General features: G+C 40.5%; 1 protein-coding gene across 1 annotated transcript in view; it reads right to left on the bottom strand.

Annotated features, from left to right (window-relative positions):
• ppil2 (peptidylprolyl isomerase (cyclophilin)-like 2) overlaps positions 1-20,885 on the bottom strand; it is a 44,266-nt gene that overhangs the window by 23,060 nt on the left and 321 nt on the right. The window contains exons 2-12 of the mRNA XM_069683565.1: positions 20,808-20,857; positions 19,862-19,907; positions 19,558-19,620; positions 18,789-18,840; positions 17,929-17,980; positions 17,422-17,513; positions 16,891-16,980; positions 16,714-16,789; positions 15,210-15,370; positions 10,289-10,364; positions 7,791-7,897 (exon numbers count right to left, since the gene is read on the bottom strand). Of these exons, the coding sequence (XP_069539666.1) occupies positions 7,791-7,897; positions 10,289-10,364; positions 15,210-15,370; positions 16,714-16,789; positions 16,891-16,980; positions 17,422-17,513; positions 17,929-17,980; positions 18,789-18,840; positions 19,558-19,620; positions 19,862-19,907; positions 20,808-20,857 (865 nt within the window). The remainder of the gene's footprint in view (positions 1-7,790; positions 7,898-10,288; positions 10,365-15,209; positions 15,371-16,713; positions 16,790-16,890; positions 16,981-17,421; positions 17,514-17,928; positions 17,981-18,788; positions 18,841-19,557; positions 19,621-19,861; positions 19,908-20,807; positions 20,858-20,885) is intronic.

Below are 20,885 nucleotides of genomic sequence, written 5' to 3'. Positions count from 1 at the left end.
CTGAGCAGGGGTGCAGGGGGGTGGAGCTGATCCCAGCTGTCATTGGGCACCAGTAAATCACAGGGCTGACACATAGACACAGACATCCATTCACGCTCACACTCACGGGCAAACTTTAGAGTCCCCAATGAACATGCATGTCTATGGACCGTGGGAGGAAGCCGGAGTACCAAGAGGGAACCCATGCATGCACGAGGAGAACATGCAAACTCCACACAGAAAGACCCAAACATCAAACATCATCGGGATTCGAACGAGGAACCATGTTATATGACAAAAAGCTCAAGTGAGGAGCTTTTGCTGGTTGTGAAACAGGCTGAAATTTATTGTGATGACTCTATATGAGCTACAACAGCAAACCAGACCATCAGTGACAAGACTGATTATTTCAATATGGTTATTTTTAATGCCTGAAACCGCTGGTGGGGGGTAGCTGTCAGACAAAGCGATTAACTGCACGCTGCCTTTGTTTACATTTTCCAGGGAAAAATTGAGTGATACATATGACTGTTAAAGAAAGCAGGATGAGGCTTCGTGTTAAAAACCACCAATTTAGCATGTACAGGACAAAATCAGCAAAGAGATAAGAGGTACAGCTTTGTCCACAGGGGGCGCCAAAATCAACACAAACCGAAAGTTCCTCACAGGAGCTTTAAGAACTTATTTGTTCTGTACTTCAACAAAGTGACCTTGAACACACACAAACGCAGACTGGCAAGAAAACTTACTAGCATTGCTATGTATTCAAAATAAATAAAACTCTTTGGCAGTTTAGCCGGATACGTGTTTATAAAATATGGTTAAAAACTACATAAAACGCCATCAGGGTGTCAGGAGGATGAGGTACCTTGATACATTCAATAGTATTGCCAAGGACAAATGAAGGCAGAAGCCTTTAAGTCTTGACATGTTTCAGTTTGCTTAGGCTTCATTAGGAGGGGACTTTTCAAATTTATAAACACGCATGATAAAAAAAAAACTAAAAAAAATGGCCAAAAGGGGATTTTTCATGTGCCTGGCTGAGGTGTTAAAAAGGCGACCCAAATGCATCAAAGACAGAAACACAAAGAAGTGCAGGCAGTTTGAAGACACATAATAATACACGCCATGAAAGCATTAGTTAAGATATCGACTAACTACTATCAGGTGTTTTTCTAATGTACCTACATAGAAGAGGAAAAGTAGAGCCATCTGACTCCTTGCACCTGGCTGCCTTAAGGACACTGGACAGTTGTCGAGCTACAGAGGCAGGTTAGATTTCCACTTCCAGGTGGAGCCGACACGACTGCAGGTAGCTTTGCATTCACATAAACAAACCGAGTCACACACTTGTAACTCTGGCTGACCTGCTTCAAAGTATTTCTAATACACATAAGTCTGCAATGAAGAAGGGTTCATGTGTTGCCCGAGGCAGCCTCATGTGCCTATACTGCAGGAAGCCAGGCTACAAAGATCTGTTACGTTGGTGTAGAAAACAGATTTCTCCTCTTGCTGAAGGTAAATCCTGGGTCATAAAAAACTTTCAGGCATCTTGTCAATAATTACAACAAACACCCACTGATGGAAGCTAATGTTGACTGTCTGACACTCTGTTGGAGGCGGGGCTTTGACGATGATGCTGGTCAGGTCTACTGTTATTAACTTCAACAGCCTGGAGGAAAAATGTTGTGTGCATGTGTGAGAAACTATCTTTTTTCCCTTGGCAACAATATTTGGTGGATTCCAAGAATCACCAGATGCTTTTGTATGAACCTATTTTTATTCATTGGCCTTTTCCTGTGTGACAGGTCTCTTCTAAGCTCCACTGCTCTTATTTCCACATGTCTCAATTCTGCTGTTGGGGTTCAACGCTCTGCCTATTTTCCCATCTATTATAAATCCCAGATTTCCAAAGCTCTCCGGTTCAAAGAGGCTTATTGTTTCAAACAACTGGACCAAAAAAATGATTCACTTTGAACACTTTAGGCATAAAATTGATTTTTGAACTGGAAAAGAACATCCAAAAAGAACTTTAAATGTCAAACTGACTGTTACAAGAGATTACAAGTACATGTATGAACAAAATGCACAACAAGATAAACAAACTTTCCTTTTGCTGTGTGTGCTACTTTGATCTTATTTTCTTCTTGTCCCTGCAGCTGCCCTGTAATGGAGGTTAATTTAGCATGTCTGCATGCATGCTTTTGTGTTTGTGCGAGTGAGTTTGAGCCTGGGAATGTTTAAAATGCAATCCAATTTAGAAACATTCTTAGGTGCCTAAAAATGTCTGCTATCAGTGAGTGAGTGTGGAAACAATGTTTTCTGACGCAGACAGAAAAATTCCTAATTCCTGTACGCTTACAGGCTTCTTTCCCCCTCTATTTTTCATGTTCTACTCAGACAGTCAGCCTAATATATATTTTAAAGAGGGACTTAAAACATGTTTAAATTACTTAATCAATGTTCATATCATAATCATAATCTCAAAGATTTTCAGTTAAATAAATGTCTGTTAAGTCACTATCGCTGCATGAGGTAACACAACGGTGATTGAGCCTATGGCCCACTGATGAAAGCCTTTGCTTTTGCAGAATATAGTGTTATTATAGACTGGGTGTCACAGTTAGTGACGCGTTTTCCATCAGCCAGCAGTGGTTGGTCTGCCAGAGAGGGTAGGCGGAGCTAAGCGGCTGCTTTTCCGGTCTCTGCAAGTGTTGCGAGTAAACAGTAATCTACTATGGCTGAACAAACAGAGAAAAGATGGATGACTACAGATACAACTTCAAAAATAAGTGAAAATCCAAAGAAAAAGAAACAAACTCGACGCTCAGATGAAGGCAAACAGTCTGAAAAGGAAAGCGACCATCAGCGAGGAAAGGGAGCCAGCCGTAGACGACTGGTTAAATTAAAAGTGTAACCAATAACCGTGTATCATCATTAGGTGGCGCCCAAGAGAACAAAACTGAAATCTTCGAGATTGCCCTTTTTACAGTTAATTCTGACCAACTACTCTGATTAGATAAGAGGCATTCAGTGCTTATATACAGAACAACATCACAGGGACTTTTGACTCTGTGTATCACTCCACCTCAACCAGGTGTTCTGTATACTGTTAATTAACATCACAGCAGACCATGTATGTCTACATTAATCAGGCTGGTACCTCTGAATCACACAGCAGATTCTAACTTCACTAGTTGCTGATACATTAAAACAGATAAATGTACGTGATAGAAACAGCTGATCTGTGGTAACCTGTACACACAGAGTGCAGGAGGATGTCTGGGTTGCTTGGCAACAGAAGTCCAGTTTCAGTTAAGTTGTGGAACTAGTTGAGTTGTTGGTAGGGATAGACCGATTATCGGCCGGGCCAATTATCGGCATTTTGACGCATATCTGCCTTTTTTTTTTTTTTAATCCGACAGCCGATAAGAGATCAATTTAAAACTGGGTTATTTTGGCTCTGATGCAGCCGCGCCTCTCTGTCTGCAGTCACTACTCTGCCTCCAGCATTGTCCCACCCACAGCACTGACTGGTTACACGCAGAGCCATGGCACGGGTAACAGCCAATCAGCAGTGAAAGTTGTGCATGCAGAGTGCGCACACACGAACGCGATTTTTATTTAACTTTGTTTTATTTACTTTATAAAACTTCAGGAAGTTATTTATTTATTTATTTAAATTTTCAGTTAACTTTATAAGAGATGCTGCTGACCCTGGGAACTCCCTGCGCTCTTTGTTTGTTTGTTTAATAAACATATGCTTAAAGGCATTTAAACAAAGTTAAGTGTTGGAGTTTGTATTATTCAAAATTTTGACGCCAATATTTTCACTTTTACTGCAAATGAATATCGGCTCCAAATATCGGTTATCGGCCTCCTTGACTACTAAGAATCGGTATCGGTATCGGCCCTGAAAAATCCACATCGGTCTATCTCTAGTTGTTGGAGCAAAAAGTAATCTGTTGTTGATTATTACTGGTCACTACTCACACAGTCGTGATGATATTCAGTGCAACATAACCCCCTCTCATGTGATATTGCTTAACTCTTTGGCTGAATGAGTGAACAATGTGGTTATAGAGCCGATGGTCCACTGATTACAGCCCTGGAATTTGCAGTTTTCTTTGGTATTAAGAAATGGGCAGCGTCCCAGACACCAGAGCAGTTATCGGTCCACCAGACAGAGTATGTGAAAGTACTGGTGCAGTGTTTTTTTAGGGTTGTGTTAATGTTTAGTGTGGCTAAACAAACAAAGCAAAGATTGATGACTAAAGACAATGATGCTCCAAAAACAATAGGGAATGCAAAGAGAAGGATACAAATTTAAACAGCCAATACGGGAGAGAAAGCTGTTAGTGTGCAGTCAAAAAACATACGAGCAATCCCAGTTAATCACTAACTATGGAGAACTAAACTGAGCTCTTTGAAATTGGTACTTTAGTCCTAACATTAAAATTTAATTTTGAATCCATTTAAAGTCTCTTTAAAAAAAATCTAAGCACAAGATAATACTGCCAGAAGTGTTTCTATCTAAATAGCATTCTATTAGCCTTTGTAATAATCTTAATTTTAGTGGTGGGAATCGCAGAGTAACTCATGATATAATGCGCAATTCATGGCCCACGACAATGATTATATCACAATACTGCTACAATTGATATATTACAAGACGATATGTGATTAACTTCTTCTTCGGCCTAATTTCCATTCATATCACTCTCATTCATATCATAAGTGATACCTAGAGGAGTCATGACATAGTGGCGTGATGTGTCAAAATTGCAGGGAAATCTGTTTAGAGTGCCAAATATTTGTAAATTAAAATATCGATATTTGGCACAAGCCTTCCAATAATTGTAACGCACGAGTCAGGACGACAATATATTGCTGTATTGATATTTTGTCCCACTCCCACTTAAAGTGATAATCTCAAAGATCTCAGTTTCGTTCTCTTTGGTGCCACCTATGGTGATAAACAGTGATTGGGGGAGCACTCTTCCCAGGTATCCAGACAGTGTTGCATGTGTGACGTCCACGGTTGGCTCCGGTTGTAACTCTTGATTCTCCTCGCTGACGGTCGCTTTCCTTTTTATACTGTTTGCTTCATCTGAGCGTCGAGTTTGTTTCTTTTTCTTTGTATTTTCACTTATTGTTGAAGTTGTATCTGTAGTCATCCATCTTTTCTTTGTTTGTTCAGCCAAAGTAGATTACTGTTTACTCGCAACACTTGCAGAGACTGGAAAAGCAGCCGCTTAGCTCCGCCTACCCTCTCTGGCAGACCAACCACTGCTGGCTGATGGAAAACGCATCACTAACTGGGCGCCGCTTGTGATTTTTTCTGTGAAAGTCGCACCAGACACCTATAGTAATACCGTAATACTGCAAATGCAAAGGCTTTCATCAGTGGGCCATCGGCTCAATCACCATTGTGTAACCTCATTCAGCGATAGAGACTTAACAGACTGAACAATATTGAGAATTGTGCCAACTATTCTATGCCATAACACATTTTTAACAGTGTGAATGTGTTCTATATTATTCAGCTGGGCCTTTTTTTCTTTCCCTGCACCTTAAATTGACTACATTTCCATCTTAACATAATGCAAAATCATTTTAAAACCTTACAGAGTCATCCTATTTCATCACGCACAGGTAAAGACTGTCTAACATGACCACAGTGCTTTTAACAAAGCTGTACCTTCCTCGATATTATGTGTGACTAAGGTACAGAACATGTCATTCAATCGCTAGCATTTGCCCCTTCACATCTCCAAAAGCATCCGAAGGGTAAGTAAGATGGGTAAGCAAAAGGTACTTCACAGGGAGGTAGGCTCTGGGCTTGTTTGACTGAGAGTGAATGTGACAGTGAAACGGCACTCATTAATTCATAAACAGCAGGCCACAAATAGAGCTGCAATCCTGTGTGAAAACCACTGGGGAGTAAAGTGGGGGGCGGGGGGAGGAGGATGTGGGGCGCAGAGGGCAGGTTGTCTAACCGCTGCAACTTTCCCCTCATTATTCTGATTCGACAGCTCAGAAGCCAATGAAAACATAGCACATGAAGCGCCTGGTTACCGGGGCAGAAATGCATTCCTGGAACTCACGCCGTCTCTCCGGAGCCCCACACCTAACCTTAAAAACCAGGCACACAAGAAACACATTTGTGCCAAGATGTCAACCTGGCAACCCGGGGGGTAGACTCTGCAAGAGGCGGATTTCACTGTTCGGATGCTTCACCTTGAATACCATTTAACCGCCTGCTCAGGCCAAACAAACGTCACAACAAGAGAATCCAGTGCCAGCAAATTAGAAGTCACAAACAACTGGCCTCTTTGACACATTTTATGAGTCAGGGTGCTAATCTTAAACTTTAACTTTTATATTTTAATAAAAATTATTTCAGGAAAGGGTTGGAAGTAGGGCTGTCAAAGTTAACGCGTTGGACAAGACAAAAGTTATTTGTATTTACTGTCGATGTGAACTGAGTTACCACCAGCAGTGTTTCCGTTACATACATTTTGCCGCGGCACTGCCGCTGCTTCAGATTTCTGTGCAATCAAACGACTACGCTCCAAATGAACGGTCGTTCGCCCGCTCTCCTTGTTGAGGAAGAGCGCTGAAACAGTGACAGCAGTCACAGGACATCGGGAAGCTCTCTGTCCGCACACAATCATATGCAGTACTGTATCGCAATGTAAACATTCCTGTTTACTGTGTATCTCCGTACGTCCCTATTGTAAATGCATTGATCGTCACTGTTTATAAAGCTTATAAAAAGGTGCAGAGGTCATTCGGTAACGATCGATCGCTTTGATCACTAAGTCATTAATAAAGTCCCTCGTGCACACACGGCTCAAGTGCTGTGAGAACTGAATTGCGAGAGAAAATATTTAACTTTTGTGACTGAATTAAACAGACTGCTGATGAAGACGGTCAACACAGCAGACAGAGAGACAGACAGGAAGAGGGGGCGGGGCCAGAAGCTGAGCAGAGAGCAGAGGTGCAGGTGTGTTGGGGGGACCAACACCAACTTTGTAGCAAAGCAAAGAGATCAGATTAAAGTAGTTTATGAATTAAAACGTGAATGAAGGTGAAGAAGAGAGAACAATTAAAGTGTGGAAGGAAGAAATAAGCATCTAGAAAGAGGCTAATCCAGACTGAGTAAGTCTACATGTGATGTGCTTCTCACACAAATCATTGATATATGCGATGATTGCCATGTTATGCTTTCAGCATATGTTATGAGCATGCAGTACCTTTGAGGTTATTCTGTAGAATATTCTGGACAGTATTTGTCATTGTTTTGGAATGTTGCAGTAATAATAAACATACATTTGCATAAAGGAAGCATATTTGTCCATTCCCTTGTTGATAGGAGGATTAAAAACGTTTAAAAATATCTCTTTAAGGTACATTTACAACAGGTAAAAAATTAAATATTTTCATCGATCGACAGCCCTTGTTTAAAGTATACTCCTTTAAAACTCTTCTTACTTCTTCTAACGCTTCCTGCAGTGACAAATACAGACCTGATCTATGATTTCAAAGGAACTTCAAAGACGGTCTTCCTTTTATTTCTATCCTTCCATGATAATGTGTAAAATCCGTCAGGGGCTCAGTCAGTTCAGTAACAAGAAAAGGTTGTGATTCCCTAACCAGAGTTCGCTCTCTCGCTTTATCTTTTCTTAAGTTGAGAAGACACAGAAACTAGGGCAATCTTCCCCCATAATACAGCAAGCGTGAGTGTCATTTCTTCCAGTTGTTTGGTTTGTGATTCTTTGTTTGTGTGCGAATACGCGTGTTATTACCTTATCACAGTGCAGCTCCACATTCAGGTCTCCCTTGTTTGTGTGCAGACGGACATAGCCTTTTTTCTTCACATATTGGTAACGCACGGTGTCGTCTGCGATGGCATCTATAACATAAAAACACAAAATATGTTATTTTAATGCGCCTTCATAGATTACAACTCCGGGATTAAGACGGTCACTTATTTTGAAATATTATCATAAGATTGTCTTGATTGTTTAGGAGACTCAGTTTGATGTTGCTGAGCCTCTTCAGCACAGGTTGTTATTAAGATTAATGCAAGTGTTACTCTTCAATGAGCCTTTATACAGACCTATGTTACTAAAAAACTCAGGTAGAAAATAATCTGACAAAAATGTAAGTAAAAGTTGGGTATTTAATTAATACGTAAGCCCAAAGCAGACATGCATCCATGTAGTTTATTTATTCCGTGTTCCCGTGATAACGAATCATTCCAAGGTCTTTTCCAGGATCTCGACTTATTTATCTCGTTATCTCAAGATGCACGATACAAAGTGCACTTTACTTTTTACCTCATATTTTTATTTAATTCTTTACTGTTCTTTTTACTGTTGCATTTTGCAATCTCCAGAAAACAACTGAAATTAACTCGTTATCATGGGAAAAAACAGCTTTGTTATCTTGAGATAAATAAGTTGAGATCTCAAGAAAACAACCAGCATTTGGGCTCCTCGTTTTCACGGGAAAACGGAGTAAATAAAGTGTATGGATGCATGTCCGCTTAGGGCTAACGTAGATGATAAATTAGGGCTACAAAAAGATTATTTTTATTGCCGATTAATCTGTCAATAACTTTCTTGATTTCTCAATTAGTTGTTCACCCAAAATAATGTCAGAAAATCATGAACAGTGTCCATCATTGTTTGCCTAATCTCTATTAGGGAGGGACGTGGATTTCCGGTAAGGCAAGAGTTCTGTCTGAACTATGCTTGTAGTCTGAGTAATATCGACCAATCACGTATCAGCAGGCTGCAGCATATGCAGGAAAAACAGTCTGTGTGGAGAGCAAAAGCAGGCGGAACGTAATCCAACGTACTGCCATCCCGGCTCCCATCAGCGTGATCTGACGATGATTTAGCTTCTTATTAATCTCTATAAACAGACATCTGCATGCTAACAGCTAACAATCTGTTCCAGATCTAAAATTTAACTTGAGATGAATTCCCTTGACGCTGTGTCACCAAAGCCATTCAGCGTTCAGATTTCCCGACTTCCTCGAATGCATCAGGTCGATCTGACCTCCATTCAATAAACAAGCAATTTAAAAGTTTTCCTCTCCTCTTGAGGACAGACCTGACGAAGCTTGAATTTTTACTTCTGTTTATCTCTTCAACTATCTATGTACCGTACAATTTGGTGTACACTTTTAATAAATCTTTTTCATCTAAAAAGTGTGCTGCGTCCTATATACCGCAGAGACCAATATACCAGTATAAAATGCAGAGAGGTCTTTAATTGTGTTACGGTATTTTACCCAGACGATGGCCCTATAATCTAGCTAAAGCTTCGTGACGGACATGTGCCGTTACAATCGCCAGTGCAGCTGCCATCCTCACGACAATCAACATTTCCGTAGGCTGAGCTAAACTACAGCACCGGTAGCTAGCAGGATTACAAACTTGACGTGTGTATTTTGAATGTGCTTCAAATGAAAATGAATTGAAATAGTGTTGAAATAACTTGTAAACACGTTTTTATTAATAAGTAGCTATAGAAAACCCTTTTTACCTCTGGGATACCCCCAACACAGCCTGCGTCTTATATTCCTGATTTTACGGTAATTTTCATCAAACCATTATTTCGACAGGTAAAGTCATTGAAACACAGGGTCTCATTTTCAAGAGGGACTTATTGAAGACAGCAGATATAACAGCATGCATCATAGTGTTGAATGTTGAATATATACTGCACATTCACTGCCTCTTTAAAATGCCTCAGTACAGAGGCTACAGTCCTCGTCGCACTGATCGCAGGTTCGACTCCCGGTCTGCCGATCATTTGGTGCATGTCATCCCCCACTCTCTACTCCCAACATTTCCTGTCTATCTTCAGCTGTTCTATAAATAAAGCCAAAGGCCAAAAAAATAATCTTTAAAATGCCTCAGTATTCTATGTGACTAAGACTCACATCCATAAAAGTATATTTTATAACACTCTTCTTCAGAAACCTGAACTGGGTCACTAAATCCAAACAGTCTTCCTTTTCTCAAGTGTACTGAACCTACTATAAAGTTGCATAACAGCAAATCTCTCCCATGAAGCAGCTCAGAGGCTGACAGGAGAAGAACACACAGTCAAACGGAGGAGCTCACGCTTGCAGCTACATTCAACTGCATGTGAGAGAAAAACGGCAGGCGTGACCAGCCAGTCTTCTTTGGATCAAATAAAGATTAAAGCTAAAAAGATAGAAGCAGTGAAGGTTTCTGTCCGCTGGGAATGAGCAGAGGGTTTTTTTGTGTATGAGACGTTAACTTGCCTGCCTCGTGTGTTGTTGCAGGAGTCATGGCCGTGGATGTGAAGGAGGCGGACACTCTGCCTGTGGAGTAGTGGGCCTGGGGACAAAAAGAGACAAAAATACGTTTTTATGTTTTTAAGCCTACTTTTTAGCTACTACTTCTCCCGTCACTTCTTATATACCTTTTATCTGCAGATTTTAGTTTTTCCTTTTCTTTCTTCAAATTTCAGCTCATGGTGCTCTTAGCTTTCAAACCTTTTCCAAAGCTTCGTCAGTGGAAGGAGTTTGCTGTATTGTGTACTTTATTGGTGCCCTTTATCTTTTTATTTTTTTAGACATACACAGAGGACCTTGTATTATGGTGAAGAGATGCCAGAGCGATGGGGCTTAGCAGCACAGATGGGCACAGCATCCTGAGCAGTTTGGGGCTTGGTGTTTTACTTACCCTAACTCGCCCTTGGCCCCACCATTTGCACTGTGCTGCAAAGGGAAGGGTCTCTCCCCTTTGTTTTGAGGCTCAAGGGTTAGTGTTTATCCAGGCCAACAAATGGCCCTCAAAACTGTACCTGAGCGCACCTGAATGCAGCATCCCCGCAAAACAAGGCCGTGAGGGAGACATGCCCGGACTTGTTTACTGCACCTGCTATGGAGACATCAGTGATTGCCGACGGACTCTTTTTGTCATGTGTGCGTCCATGAATATGTTAGTTCGTTTTGCACTGAAGTTACACTCGCAAGTGTATTTTCGGCGTGTTTGATGTTAAGTCCGGTAAAATGACGAGAACGTGAGCTAACTGTTAGCTAGTTAAGAGTTGTGAAAGCTGTTTCACTTGTAATCATAGGCTCGAGTTTCTGTGACTTTTTAGCCTTTATTTGTATATTGTTGATAACTTTAAGAAGGCAGTGCGCACGGGTTTCTTTTATCAGCATTTAGGCAGAATTAAAGCGCTGTTTTATCGGCTGGAAAAAAGGGGAAAAAAAAGAAAACTAACATGTCATTTTCAAGCCATAATCTGCAGATACCGATAATATCGTGCATCCCTACTGTACTGATACAGCGCTTTTCTAGTCTTCAGACCACTCAAAGCGCTTTAACACTACATGTCACATTCAAGCCTAAGTGGCAATGGCAGATGGCTGTGCCTTAGGGAGCAATTTCTGTTTCTTGCCACGGGTAATGGGACTGTAGCAGTCAGGGATCGAACCCCCAACCCTCTGATTGAGAGACGAATGACTCTACCTCAGCCGCGCCACAGCCAAGTAAATGGTGTTTATAAATAAATATTTAGATGTGCTGTGTATGAAGCTGGGAAAGTATGTTATGGTTGGAGTTATAACTGTTCTGATAACTGCACTATATGAATTAAAATTGATTCATTAACTGGGCTGCCATCCAGTCGAGGGCACTCCAAAATTAGAGCTGGTGCCAAGAAGTAGGGAATGCAGTTAGGGCAAATATTCCAGTCCGCAAAAGAAGTCCATAAGACTGAACCAACTAACTGTTCATCTATTGATTTTGGGTCACTGTTGAAAATGATCGATGTAGACTTTGAAAGGTTTGGAAAAAACTCCTGAGTTGGGGCGCTGGTTTAGCTCAGTTGGTAGAGCAGGCGCCCCATGTACACAGGTCACAGTCCTCAACGCACTGATCGCAGGCTCGACTTCTGTGCTATCGATAGTTTGCTGCATGTTGTCCCCCACATTTCCTGTCTCTCTTCAGCTGTCCTATAAATAAAGGTAATAAAAAAAAATAAAACTCCTGAGTTGAAAGGTTTTCTGATTTTGTCACATATATATTTTTTCATGGTCAAGAATGAGCTTCACACGGAATGATTTACAACTCTTTCAAGTGTTATAATGGGTCTACATTAGCACAGAGTTGAGTTGTTTAATCACTACCTTGAAGAAAAGAAAATGTATATGTAATAAGGATAATTTGTTTAGGTGTTTATCCCAGTCGTGATGTATTAGAGACTGTAGAGACACTGGAGATCGGGATCAGCTCAGATCAGGTTTTCTGCTCAGAGGCACTTCAACAGAACCGACACTTTCTCATTAAAAAGAGCCTCGAGCTTCATCCCCCACTGGAAGAATAATCGCGCCACTCAGCCCACACCTCTTTCCAGCCACACACTTGGCTGGTCCCCTCATTTGCACTAAGTGGTGCATCAAGTGCAAACTAGCTTAATGACAGCCTCTGCAGCTTCTGTGTGATTAAGAGCACAACATCCCCAGCCCTGAGAGATTTATACCATCTCATAATTAAGGGGCATTGGAGAAGCTTTAAGGTTCTTTGAGCTTAAATTATAGTAGAACACATTTGCTGCACAGTAATACTCAACATCAGAAATATACCCTACAATGCAGCAGGATTGGAGGAGTTATTCAAGTCAATAGAGGAAGGAAGAGATGTGAAAGTGGATTTCAGAAAGTCTACTCTACGGTCCTGGTTTAGCATTCTTCTGCTCTAGTTCTTGTGAAGGCGCATGAAAGCGCAGACTTTACCTTGTATGCTCCGTCTGACCTATATTCCCTGTTCTCTCGGATGCTGTCAGAGCGTCACATCGACTGTGAACTCGAGACGGAGAGCAACCAAGGAAAAGCTCGGGCGTAAAAAACCAGACACGGTGTAGCATCAAAGTAGAGCTGATAAGAAGAGGAGTGTTGATGCCGTTCAAATTGAATCAGACATCTTCCCCCCGGTCATTCAAGGACACAGGCACGGTGGTTGCGTGGCCGCGGGTGACCTTTTTTGTTACGATTCTGTGCGTTTGATTCCCCAAAGGTTACACCTGACTTTAAATGACTAAAAGCAGACATTTAGATGGGTTACAATAAGTATGAAGAATCTAATTGAAATTAAGTATCTAAACCTGCTGAATATTTAACGAGGCCTTTGTCGAATCTATTTCTCAGTCATGTTTGTATTTTTAAACCCTGACATGTTCTTACTGCCTGGGTCTGGTTATATATCTGTTTAAACTCCTTTAATGCTCCATTATTCATCTTCCTCGCAGAACTGTAAATGTTCTTTGTTCTGCTTCTGGATGCGGTTGTTTGTCTCGTTGCCCACAGTGCTGTCAGTGCATTAATGTGTGTTTAGCTCCCTCCGGTGTACAAAGTAATAATAACATTTATTCTCTAAATTAAGTCCTTCTTTCCTTCTCATTCAAGCCTGGTACAACTTGTGTGACTGAAAGCTCAAGAATCAAATGTCTCTCATGTCTAGACTGATCTGAAATAATGCTAAAATTTAAGAAGTTTACAGTAATAATTTGAAGATTTTCATTTAAATAAATGTCTGTTAAGTCACTGTCTATCGCTGAATGAGTAACACAATGGTGATTGAGCCTATGGCCCACTGATGAAAGCCTTTGCATTTGCACAATTACAGGATGTCGGGTGCAAGTTTCACAGGAAAAAAATCCCAAGCGGCACCCAGTCATACCCCTTTCCTATCAAAATGAGTGCGTTGACGTGGGGTTTTCAGACCCGAGAGACTAATAAATGCTGATTATCTCTTTTCCCATCGCCTGTGGAGTATACTCCTGTCTGTCCTTTTTTTGCTGCGTCACCGTCTGAAGTCACAAACGCACAGGAAACAGGGTTAGTAGTACGCACAAAGAACTTACATTATACTCTTTGGTAAGCAGAAGGAAAGCAAGTGATGATGTTACGGTGGTTAGGTCTTATTGTATCTGGTCTATTGTCTATGTTCGAGCGCTGCTGGAACAGAGACTGGTGGAATTTGACCCGGGTATGAAGCCGAGTGTAACCTTTCCCACTAAGCAAAAATGCCGGCTGTTTGCAGGTTTTCTGACCAGTTGGAAAGCGGCTGTAGTGACACGTTTTCACCCAGCAGTGGAGCTAAGTGGCTGCTTTTCCGCTCTCTGCAAGTGTTGTGAGTAAACAGTAATCTACTATGGCTGAACAAACAAAGAAAAGATGGATGACTACAGATACAACTTCAACAATAAGTGAAAATACTAAGAAGAAGAAACAAATTGTCGCTCAGATGAAGCAAACAGTCTAAAAAGGAAAGCGACCGTCAGCCAGGAAAATCAAGAGTTACAACTGGAGCCAACCGTGGACGTCACACATGAAACACTGGATATCTGGGAAGTGTGGTCCTGCAATTACCGTTTATCGCCATAGGTGGAGCCAAAGAGAACGAAACTGAGATCTTGATTATAACAGACAGTCCTAGGACTGAGCAACTAGCTTACATTATTTTGTTTTCATTGCAGGGACCTGCTCGACTTAAACTGCTAAGATAATCTTTATTAATGACTTACATTACCATTTTTCTAGTTGTTATTGCTAATTCATCCATCCATTATCTACACCGCTTATCCTGTGCAGGGTCACGGGATGCTGGAGCCTATCCCAGCTATCAGTGGGCAAGAGGCGGGGTTACACCCTGGACTGATCACCAGTCAGTCACAGGGCTCACACATAGAGACAGACAACCTTTCACGCTCACATTCACACCCACACAGACAATTTAGAGCCAGCAATGAACCTAACGAGCATGTCTTTGGACTGTGGGAAGAAGCCGGAGTACCCAAAAGGAACCCACGCATGCACGAGGAGAACATGCAAACTCCACACAGAAAGGCCCACTTTGTCCAAACCGGGATTTGAACCAGGAACCTTAGGGAATAGCGCTAACCACTGCGCCACTAATATTTGCATATAACTTATCACTTCTATTCAGTTCTAACCATAAGTGTGTTGTTGTTTTTGTTGCTGTGTGTACGTCTGTCTGTCTACCTGTCTGTCTGTCTGTCTGTCTGTATCTCTCCCTCTATCCGACTTTCCGACATCAAAAGTAGAGATGTTCTTTATCCATTTTATATTTTCATTCAACATTTCCTCGCTCTCCATCTCTTGTACGACTTTGCAGTTATAATAGTTTTAGCATTATAGTGTGTTTTCTTACCGCATTGAACTTGTCTGTCTTCTTGGCCTCTGGCTCCTTCATAGTGGAAGCCAGGAGCTGATCCCCTTTGTACTCTTTGTAGAGCTCGGCTAAGGTCTCCCTGGTCTCCAGATTGGTGCTCTTCAGGTGGTAGGACGGGTGCTGCTTGGCCTTTTCTTCATCTGAGCCATACGAGGGAAGAAGTAAGCAAAAGGAAGGAAATGATTTAACAGCAGTACTTTCATATCCTATAGAGACTGAACTCCAAAAGTAGCAGTGTTCATTCTGGCAACTATTTTAGATTCAGTCTCAGTCTTCAGGCGAAAATGCTTCTTAGTTTTAGTCACATTTTAGTCATTTTTACCCTTTATATTTTCGGTCTAGTTTGAGTCGACGACAAGTCGAAACATTTTAGTCATTTCTTTTAGAAACGTTTTCTCTCTTAAGAAAATATGACCCCCTCTCCAGTCTCCCCATTCCTTGTTTTTACCTGTTTACATCAGGTAAAATTTCAGCAGATCATCCGTACAGTAAAGACACATCTAAAGATTCCTTTTCATCAGCTCTTCTCATTTAACAGTCTGACTGAAGCAGACAGCCGATGTTCGCTCCTTTTTGAGCAGAAGAAGCGCCAACTGACACGTAAAACGCTCCTTTTTCTGTGAGCGTGCACAGAGCCTGAAGCAGAAAGCCTGAGTCAACAGAGAACATTCATAACCAGCTTCGTGATACCCGTTACCTCCAACCAGGTTACCCAGTTACAGGAATGCATTGCTTGTATTTCGACAGACAGAGAAAATATGCATTTTGAATTAGGGATGCACCGATTGAGAAATTCAGGGCCGATACCTGTTTAAAACCACAATTCTGCCGATGGCCGACCAATGTTTTTTTCAATAACTGTAATAATGAATGCCCTCGTCTGGATAAGGGGCCAAAATTAACTTTAATTGTGAAAGATAAATTCATTCAGGCCTTCATCACACTCTTTGAGAAAGCATGAATTCAATCTTTAAAATTCCCAACACATCTTTTTATTTAAACTTCTTTCACATACAAATCTTTTTACTGAAAATAACTGCCTGAAAAGCCTCTTTAGCCTGTTTTAGTATCACCTGGTCATAGTACAAACATTTTTCAGTGCTTACATTATGTAAGTGCTTATGTCACAATAAAATTTTACTGCACAATTAAAGCAGTTAAATAATAAAAACATAGGCGCATGCCACCTTATTTGCTGATGGGACCGATGTCTGTCAACGCATCCTTATTTTGAATGTCTGACAGCCCACCACTAACATTTACTCCCGGCTGATCTCGTTAACGAAAACAAACCATGTGTCATCATAGTTTTTATTATCAAAGTCTCGTCTTCGCCATGGAAAAAAGGTCGGTGACGACCATTTATCGTCATTATTTTGTTCAAGAAATTAACACTGAAAGGAAGTTTATCTTGATTCCTGATTAACAAAAAAGCCAAGTCCACAGCACAATTCCTAATTTACAAGGGAGTTTGATAACTCACCTGGATCCAACACTTTCAGGTTGTTTTTCACGTGGAAGAAGTTGGAAACGTTGAATTTATCAAGGTTTGTTGGGTCCTACAAAGACAAAATGGACACACTTCCGATCAGATTAAAGGTCATGTTTCCCTTCATGAAAAACTTTTAGCTTTTGAAACCAAAATAAAGCATCAGCCCACCTGAAGTGTTATAATGTCCTTTCTGGTGAAGGGTTCGTCAGTGAGCAGATCTTTAAAGCTTTTGGTCTTAATGTTGAGCTGCTCAACAGCCTGGGTGGAAACAGATATATTTAAGTAAACAGAAGTATGACAAAATGAGCTAAAACAATTGGTTGTTTTCTGATTTTTTTATGTTCCTTAATAGCCCTATAGTGTAGATGTCTGCTTGTTTTCTTCTGCAAAGACATTTATAAAAAGAAATGAGGATTCTACTTTGTCCAATTTATCTTGACAAACAGACGAGCGTGTCCTCTACAGCATGTAATCCTTAATTTGTTTGGAAAAACATTTGTAGTGCAAAACAAATTGGATGTGATGTAAGGCAGCATCTTGTGGGGCCATGTGGGCCGAGTATCTGCTCTGTATCACACTGAAATCTAAATCAATAACATCTCTGTGTGCGTGTTTGGGTGTGAAATTTTAGACATCGATCTGTTCCATAAAATAATCTGTGTGAGGACCAATGCAGGGAAAGTGTGTGAGTTCACCCACCTCATAAGAAAACACGTTGCCGGTGACCTTGTTGGCAACAATGTGAGAATTGTTTGTGAAGACGTTGTACAGAACAGGGCAGTGATACTTTCCTGGAACAAAATGAAAAGCGAAAAAATCAGAAGTGAGAAAAGCAGCAGAGTCCTTTTCATCCATAACACAGGCTGAGGACTCATCTCCTTCAGAAGTCAAGGAGTACCTCATGTAATGTGCTCCCTGCTGAATTATATCATCCCGCCCACATATTCCTCCTCCACTTTCTTTAATTTGCTCTTATCCCCTCCAAAAAATTACCCTCCGACTCTCTTTCAGCCACATTTTCTCTTTCAAGCTGCTCTCTCACACAGTGGTGCAGAGAGATAAGTGTGAGCTTGACCTTTTCTTTCTTAACAACCAGCTGATTTTGGTGATTAGAAACTTGTTGAGCTCTAATGACAAAAATCAACTCTGTCCCTGTTTCCTACTATAAGTTAAAGTACATTGAAGACACGCAATAGGAGTATTTACCATCGATGTTCTTGGCGATGTTCAGTTTGATGAGGGACTTTGCTTCCAGTTTCTGTTGGAAAGGAAAGACACTGAGTTGTTGGTGTGCATTCATAAAAAATGAGGTGATAAAAAAATGAAGGAAAGAAACGTTGTACTTTCCAAGATTTTTTTATGCACCGCAAGGATGCAAGGATCATTTTTATGAACACTAAAATATTTTAACTGTTTACAAGATCTGATGTTTTTAAGGTTTTATATTTAGCTATGAAATAATCAACACATTACAAACACACATACGCTACTAAACAAACACTCTGACAGAAAGGCAGGACGGCAAAACGAAACACGCATGAGGATATGTTGCTATGGTGATGCTACTGTAAGTAATGATATTCAATCACAAACATAAAATTATTGTTAGATTTCCCTTAAAACGTAAGCTAATTCTTTCCTTTACAATATGGATAGTGAAAGGAGAACTGCACTTGGTGTATCACTTGTTAATCTGCGTCAGAAAAAGAGACAACAAAAACCAAAGCACATGTGGGTGCACCCTATTCTGCAAGAGCGCATAATACATGGGGAATTTCATCCGCTCATCCAGGAGCTGAAGATGGATGAAGACCAGTTTACCTCTCGTCAAGATCGCCCATGTTTTCTTGTTGTGTTTTCTTGATGTGTTTTATTTTAAGCTTATGCTGCAGCAAATGATTCATGTGAAAAGCAGCTAGCAGCAACGTCTAGTACAATGCATCTCTTTCCTTTGTATGACATTCATGGTGTTTGCACATAGTCACATAGTTAATCTATACGAGGTAGTAGGAGCAGTCTGCTGAAGACACATGTTTTTGGTTGCATTCTCTGAGTTGTTTTCATACCTCTCCAGAGGCGGGGTTAGTACCGTACTTCTTGATCCATGGGACGATGCTCCTGAAACACAAGACAGAAAGGAATTGATGTTAACTTAAGGACTACACCAGACACAACCAAATACCATAATACACTAAGTAAAGCTTAATTTATAGAGCACTTTTTAAAACACCAGGTTACAAAGTGCTTCACAAACACAGGAATAAAAAACATAAAAACCAAGACAAAAAAGGCAAAAATCACAAAGTTAAACAAGGCAAAACGAAAACAAACTTAAACACAAGACAGAGATGGAGAGCTGCAAGAAGGCCTGTCAATACAAATCAGTTTCAGCAGATCTGACGAGTCGGGGCTAAAACAGCAAACGTGCGATCACCTTTTGTTTTGGTATTAAAACGTGGGATTGATAGAAGGCCGAGATTAGATGATCGGAGTGGACGAGAAGTAGAATATAGAACGAGGAGGTCTGAAATGTAGCTGAGGGCGAGGTCATGCAGTGATTTATATGTAATTAACAGGATCTTGTAGTTTATTCAGAATTTTACAGGAAGCCAATGGAGGGATGCAATAGAGGCCACAGCATGTTTTACTCAGTCCTCTTTTTGATCCCTCCACGTTCAGGGAACAGTAAGCAATAAGACACAGTTAATTTTAAGATTAATTACATCATGATGAATTATTTCTTTCCAGGTTCGTCTAAGAGCCAAAGGCAGCTGACAGTCTTGTCGAATGTAAAAATGTTTTTTCTTTATTATATAGGCAGCATAATCAACTTACAGCAGGTCAAAGACGACTCCCTCCTCAGTACAGACAGGATACTCAAATGGCTGAAGGGACAAGCTGATATGATTCAGAGTAAACAGTTAAGTAGTTACAATTACACATCAAAAACTTGCATCCAGCAAGATTTACATACATGTTATTGCATCACATTTTCACATTTGTCTAATATATAGCTTTAAGCATCCACTACAATTGGTGGCATGGCCAGAATTGGTAATTGGTCTTAAAGCTAACCCAATGAGCAGAATATAGTTGAATTGTATCTATCTCTATCTTATATCTATTTATCTCTTCTCACCTGCAGTGATCAAACGGAAGCCGTCTGAAGTTTGACTGTGGGATTTCTGAAAAGTACAAAGATTAAGCAACATAAATTAAAATCTAACATCATATGACAGTTACAATGGACGGTATTTGTCCCCAGTGATGGACAGAATCTTTGATATTAAAAATGTTTGATCAGCATCTTGTAAAATTCAGCGTAGCAGCACACTCTGATTTGCCAACATGTTTTGTTTACGTACTGAAGCAAAAACTAATGTAGTCTGATACAGTGGTTTTCAACATGGGATTTGGTAGGCAACAAGTGGTTGCAAGAATATTAACTGCATGGAAAGCAGAAAAAAATACTTCTGCCCTAAAATGTCTTGCTGATTCTATATTTTTTTCTTTTAATGGTCCTCTGAATAGCTGGATGATGTTACCTTTTCCAGACAGAAAAGTTATCTAAGTAAAATTAGGTAAGTACGTCATTTTGGTTCAAATGGTGACAACAGGTAGACAAAGGATTTTGGGGAGAAACTGTTTCAATTTGAGAGGTCACCAGCAAAAAAGTTGGTAACCCTCAGACTGATTCAATGGCCCTACAATAAATTCTACCATCATGAAGGTTAACGTTGTCAGGTTTTGTTGAGATGTGTCGACTGAACTTTATGGTAATTTTGGAGGCTTTCGTTTGTGTTTACAGTGTAATATCAATAAACACTGACCATAACACGCCCCAGGAGCGTCTTATTTTAATGCTGCTGTATTAGGGCTAACTGTTATATTATTTTTTGCTAAGTTATTGAATATAGACCTATTAAACTGTTATGTGAATAGCTATAGCCTCCATGAAGTTCACTTTGTTAACAAGCTGATAAAGCTTACTTCATAGGTGTAACTGTTAATGTCTGTTTAACCATCTAGCTATCGTTAACGTAAAAAGATAAATGGGTGAACGTTAGAGATGTAAGTCAACTCACCTGCTCGTTTCCCTCCATAGAAGTGTGTGTACTCTGTACATGTTATGTACCTGTACGGAGCATAAAAATACACACTTA

Source organism: Semicossyphus pulcher, unplaced genomic scaffold (genome assembly GCF_022749685.1).
Source record: "Semicossyphus pulcher isolate SPU_LCO1_2020_fin unplaced genomic scaffold, fSemPul1.0.p SCAF_6, whole genome shotgun sequence".
Lineage (NCBI taxonomy): Eukaryota > Metazoa > Chordata > Actinopteri > Labriformes > Labridae > Semicossyphus > Semicossyphus pulcher.
The sequence above is the reverse complement of the archived record's forward strand: the minus strand, read 5'-3'. Positions and strand labels throughout refer to the sequence as shown.